General features: G+C 37.4%; 1 protein-coding gene across 1 annotated transcript in view; it reads left to right on the top strand.

Annotated features, from left to right (window-relative positions):
- The window catches only part of Ctr9 (CTR9, Paf1/RNA polymerase II complex component), a 32,824-nt gene that overhangs the window by 5,166 nt on the left and 21,466 nt on the right, over nucleotides 1-6,192 (top strand). The window contains exons 3-6 of the mRNA XM_013028778.1: nucleotides 1,270-1,509; nucleotides 2,434-2,551; nucleotides 3,198-3,287; nucleotides 4,061-4,209. Of these exons, the coding sequence (XP_012884232.1) occupies nucleotides 1,270-1,509; nucleotides 2,434-2,551; nucleotides 3,198-3,287; nucleotides 4,061-4,209 (597 nt within the window). The remainder of the gene's footprint in view (nucleotides 1-1,269; nucleotides 1,510-2,433; nucleotides 2,552-3,197; nucleotides 3,288-4,060; nucleotides 4,210-6,192) is intronic.

Below are 6,192 nucleotides of genomic sequence, written 5' to 3'. Positions count from 1 at the left end.
ACACACACACTGTGTTCAGACCCTGAGTTTAAGCCCCAGGACACACACACACACCAACAGTTATGACTCAAAAGTTATAGCCCAATATCCATGAGCAACCTAGCCCTCAAGCCTAGTGAGAAGCCCAGGAAGCTCGAGATCTTTCCTGAGGTTAAGCCCTAGTACCAGCAAACGACAAGAAAGCAAACAAGAATGGTTGTGCCTATAGAAGTACAGTATTTGTCTACTCATTCTACTCACTGGAAACCAAGTCATTAACCCTTCTCACACATTTTTTTTTCGGTTAGAAGAGAACTTAGCTGTTTATTTGTTTTTTTTTTATATAAGCCTTGTTTAATAATACTTATCCAAAAACTAGAATGTTTGAAGGGTAGCATGGCACTCTCAGTAGTATAAATAAGTGAAAGATTGTGGGCTACAGGTTGTTCCAGAGGAAAGAGTATAGTCTAACATGAAATGTCTTAAAATCTAAGTTTATGACCTAGGACAAATGACTCCCACTGAAAATATGGGATGTTAACAGTTATTTCATACAGATGAGGGGAAAAAAACATATTTGAAGATTATGGCATGGTTTGTAGCCTATGCTTTTGCTTATAAATGATGGTATTCCTTTTTTATTTATAAATGAAACAGGTACCCAGTGAAGTTATATAAGAAGACCAAAATTACAGATACTTTTTGGTAGATTTAGAACCAGAATTCATGTTCCATTATTGTTTTCTCAAGTGCTGCATGTTTGAACATTTTAGTTTAGGATCAATTATTGGTGGATAAGTAGATTAGCATTTTTGGAGCTGTTGTAACAGCTACCTTGAAGTCTAATTGAACTATTACAAATTGCACATAGTTGACATGTGTTCACTTGATGAACCATTACCAATTCAAGATTAATTGATATATCAGTTCCCCTAAAAATTTCCTAACCCCTGTTCCCCTGTACCACAGCCACCCATCTGCTTTTGCTCCTCCTCCAGCCTGATCTGCTTTCCTTGCTAAACATTGGTATATATTTTCTAGAGTTTTATATGAACAGAGTCAGACCATGTATATTCTTTTTTTAGTATGGCTTCTTTCTCTAAGCCTAATTATGTTAAGATTTACCCATGTTGTGGTGTGTATCAATAGTTCACTCATTTTATTTCAGAGTAGTATGTACAGATGTTCTATAGCTTCTTTACCATTCCCTTATTAATCAATATTTGGAATGTGCATTGGTTTATCTGGTCTTATGCTTTAGTTTTTCTAATTTGAGCCTTTATCTTATAGCTGGAATATTACAAGCAAGGAAAAACAGAGGAGTTTGTGAAGTTGTTGGAAGCAGCACGTATAGATGGCAATTTGGACTATAGAGACCATGAAAAAGACCAGATGACTTGCTTGGATACATTGGCAGCCTATTATGTACAACAGGCCCGGAAAGAAAAGAATAAGGACAATAAGAAAGATCTTATCACTCAAGCAACCCTGTTGTATACAATGGCTGATAAGATTATCATGTATGATCAGGTAAAATAAATCAAATCTCTTAGAACTTATAAAAAGGGAAAAAGCAGGGGTTATACCCTGGGGGAGGGACATACAAAGCAACATAGAAATCATCCTATAAATATATTAGAAACAATTGCATGAAAGAAAAAAAATTTGAATACTTATCTTGGGGTTCATTCCCCTAACATCAACTTATCTGACCTTTTCTGCTTGACTCAGACAGTATAATTTGTGGAGGGGAAGGGCAAAAAAAATCGTTTAACTAGGGATATAGGTGGACCCATTGCAACAATGAGATGTACAAGTCGTTATGTCGAAAAACGAACTTTACAACTTTGTTGGGGGGGGAGGATGGGGGGGGAGTATGAGAAGGAATGAGAAGGGAAACAAAGAGGAGGCAACAATGCTTGATAAGAAATGTACTCATTATCTTGCCCATGTAATTGTTAATTCTTCTGTACGATATTCTCACAATAAAAAAAATAAATAAATGGAAAAAGCACATGAATGTAAAATTTGTATCATAGATAGCAGATACTTTGAAAGAATTTTTCTTAAAATAATAATTGTCTATATAATCATAGAAGAAAGGTTCCTCATTAAATAGAATTGTTTCCATCCTACTTTTGACATAATATGGGCAGATTTAGTATATAAAACTTAAACACATGTTGAACCAATAATTCCAACATTTCCACTCAAATTTCAAGTATATTTTAAGGTATTTGAGCTTTCTCTCCTTTTTACTGGCACAGAAGATTTGCGTTCCAGGATCATTTCTCATTTTTGCAATTAAGAATTGCTCATTGGTTCCTTACACACATTATGCTTGGTAGATGAATTTGTATTACAGTCTCTACCTCCTCCAGATGTGGTTTTCGTTAATAGTTTTCCATGTTTGTTGTGAATTATGGCAGTCCTTATAATGTCTGTATATTACAGAACCATTTGTTGGGAAGAGCCTGCTTTTGCCTACTTGAAGGTGACAAAATGGATCAAGCTGATGCACAGTTTCATTTTGTACTCAACCAGTCTCCAAATAACATTCCCGCCCTTCTTGGTGAGTGGTCTGTGGAAATCATTTTAGGATTCTACTTTTTTGTTGTTGTTGTTGGTCATGAGGCCTGAACTTTGGGCCTGGGCGCTGTCCCTCAGCTCTTCAGCTGTAGACTAGCACTCTACCACCTGAGCCTCAGCCCCACTTCTGGCTTTTTCTGCTTATGTGGTGCTGAAGAATCGAACCCAGGGCCTCATGCATGCAAGGCAATTACTCTACCATTGAGCCACCTTCCCAGCCCCTCTACTCTATTTTTAACATATACCCAAAACTATAGCTCCTTAATAGTTGAGCTGGACAGCAAAGTAGAAGAAAGAGTTAAATTTGAAACCACAACAGAGTATTGTTGAAACTGCAAAAATACAGTATGTTTCAGTTAAGAATGATTCATTTTTTGCTTTCAAAGGGTCAGCTTGCACAACTACAAGCTGTTACAATTGTTACTTTATAACATTTAAGAAAAAATAGCATGTTCTGTTTTTTGGAATAAATTTATAAACCCTATAGAAGACGTTTTTTATATGAAATCCTGTTCACTGTTTTCAAGCTTTTACTGAGATATATTTAACTTAGGTAAGTTAATATAAAGCAGAGGAAATTCATGTTCTTTAATCAGATAGTGCTTGTTTATTTTTAAAAATCACTACAGGTAAAGCTTGTATTTCATTCAACAAGAAGGATTACAGAGGAGCTCTTGCTTACTATAAGAAAGCACTGCGTACTAACCCAGGGTGTCCAGGTAAGAGATAAGCTTTGTTTTAAGTTGAGCTGTGCATGATTCAGCTTAAAATTCAAGAATTTGGTAGTTCATGAAGTCAATTGTAGCAAGATACTGTTAGAATATTGAAGTGATTATTAAAGTGATACAATAGCCAGGCACCAGTGGCTCATGCCTGTAATCCTAGCTACTCAGGAGGCTGAGATCTGTGTATAATATATATGAAGTCAATTGTGATGATACTATAGGCAAGATACTAATTTATATGTATGTGCATATATATATATATGGCATATATATGTATGTGTGTGTTTATATATGACATATCACCAAAGTTAATTTAGAACAGTTTGCAGCCTATAAATAAAAAACTGAATTCCACAATTTGGTAAGTCACTGGAACTTTGTCTTTTTTTCTTTTTCTTTTTTTTTTTTGGCCAGTCCTGGGGTTTGAACTCAGGGACTGGGCACTGTTCCTGAGCTTCTTTTGCTCAAGGCTAGCACTCTACCACTTGAGCCATAGTACCACTTCCAGCTTTTTCTGTTTATATGGTACTGAGGGATCAAATCCAGGACTTAATGCATGCTAGGCAAACACTCTACCACTAAGCCACATTCCCAGCCCAACTTTGTTATATATGATGAAGATGAAATAAGGCAAGAGTTGTCTGAACTCATGATTGTACACTGTAGAGTTGAGATTATGAAAGAAAACTTTGGGAAAATGCTAATGAAGTCATGTTTTTAACATGTTTTTATTTAGTATTTTCATATCTGAAACCTTTCTTTTTTAGCTGAAGTTCGTTTAGGAATGGGTCATTGCTTTGTGAAACTTAACAAACTGGAGAAGGCTCGTCTGGCCTTCAGCAGAGCCCTGGAACTTAATTCTAAATGTGTGGGAGCACTGGTTGGACTGGCTGTTCTCGAACTCAACAATAAGGAGGTATATGGGGGGAAATTACCTAGTTCTGACTGATAATGTCAGATCTGAAACTCATAGGGTCAGATCTGTCTTAGAAGTCAAAGTTTCAGATTATAGAAAGGCAAAATGGTACCTGTCTGCACAATATATAACACTCCTGTTATTAGGGCAACACCCCAAAAGCAAACATTTCTGTGGCAAAATGAGTTACTAGTCACTATTCAGACTAGTAGAATAACTTCACAATTCAGGAAAAGTATTTTCTATCAAATGAATTTTCTCTAAGTCTATAGAGTTTTTTTAATTTTAGAATCTTAATTAAGGTATAGACCTGTATAAGTTTGGAATGCTTCTACTTATAAGTAACAAAAAACACCCAGTGACTTAAGCCAAGAAGTTTTTTATAGTATTGACTAGATGTCTAAAGTATCAGATTTTGCATCTCAGTTTCATCAAACCCAGGGTTTTAAAAATATCTTTCTGTCTACCCTTCATTACCACCTTCATTAATATGTGGCCTTTCTTCATTATATCTGTCATCTCATAGTCACAAGATGGCTGCTATATCTCCAGGTATCTCATTATTTCAACTTAAAGGAGCTCTATTGTTCTTTTTATTGGGATAGGAGGATTAGTACTAGGCTTGAACCCAGGACCTCCTGCTTATTAGGTAAGTGCTCTAACAGTTGACCACAGAACTTAGTCTGAGAAACTCTCTTATACTGAGAAAGAAACTCACCCTTGTGCTTCTTAAATAAAATCATCCAAAACACTGTTACCAGTGTTTCTCAAGATCAGAATATTTTTGTTTTGGCTAGAAAATTGTTTATTGTAGGTGATTATCGTGCCTGTCCTAGGATGTTTACCAGCATCCCTGGCTTCTACCTACTAAATACCAGCAGCATCTCCTGAGGTATAATTATCAAAAAGTGGCATTGTCACCTGTTGAGAACATTCACCTTTAGGCCAATTTCCAGAGAAGGGAAATGGATTTTCTTGGCTAGTTTAAGTCAGTCTTAATTCATGTCCTGGATTTTCCTTCCTAAAAATCAAAAGGTCTCACAGGCTACTAAAATTACTCCATTCTATTATCAATGTTAGAGGGGTAACATGGCTATTGGATAACCTACAAATATCAACCACAGCAAGACATCTGATGCATGGACTAATAAAGTAAATAAAGCTCAAGCAAAAGCTGAACAACAAAAAAAAGGGGTGAAATGGCACATCTTTCCCGCCCCACACCCTTCACAAACAGTATTGAGGATTAAAATAGAGACTTCATTACACAAGCAATATGGATAAATCACTAAGAAGCTGGGTGCTGGTGATTCATACCCGAAATTTTAGCTAGTCAAGAGGCTGAGGATCAACTCTTGAAGCCAGGCTAAACAGAAAAGTACCAGATTCCATCTCTCCTTAACCAGCAAAAAAGCTGAAATGGAGGCATGGCTTAAATGGCAGAACACCAGCCATAAACAGAAAAGCAGGCGAAAATAGTATAATGTCCTGAGTTCAAGACATAGTACCGGGGCTGGGAAGGTGGCTCAGTGGTAGAGCGCTTGCCTTGCATGCATGATGAGGCCCTGGGTTCGATTCCCCAGCACCACTTAAGCAAAAAGAAAAAAAGCCAGAAGTGGTGCTGTGGCTTGAGCTGAAGAGCTAAGGGTCAGCACCCAGGCCCAGAGTTCAGGTCCCACGACCAGACTCCCCCCCCCCAAAAAAAAACATAGTACCAACAACAGCCACAACAAAAAAAATCAAGAGCCTTACCAGGCATCAGTGGTTCATGCCTGTAATCCTAGCTACTCAGGAGACTGAGATCTGAGGATAACAGTTCAAAGCCAGTCTAGGCAGGAAAGGCCATTGAAACGATTATCTCCAGTTAACCACCAGAAAACCAGAAGTGGGGGGCTGGGAAGGTGGCTCAGTGGTAGAGCGCTTGCCTTGCATGCATGAGGCCCTGGGTTCGATTCCTCAGCACCACATAAGCAAAAAGAAAAA

This window comes from Dipodomys ordii, unplaced genomic scaffold (assembly GCF_000151885.1).
Source record: "Dipodomys ordii isolate 6190 unplaced genomic scaffold, Dord_2.0 Scaffold113, whole genome shotgun sequence".
In the NCBI taxonomy this organism is placed as follows: Eukaryota; Metazoa; Chordata; class Mammalia; order Rodentia; family Heteromyidae; genus Dipodomys; species Dipodomys ordii.
The sequence above is the reverse complement of the archived record's forward strand: the minus strand, read 5'-3'. Positions and strand labels throughout refer to the sequence as shown.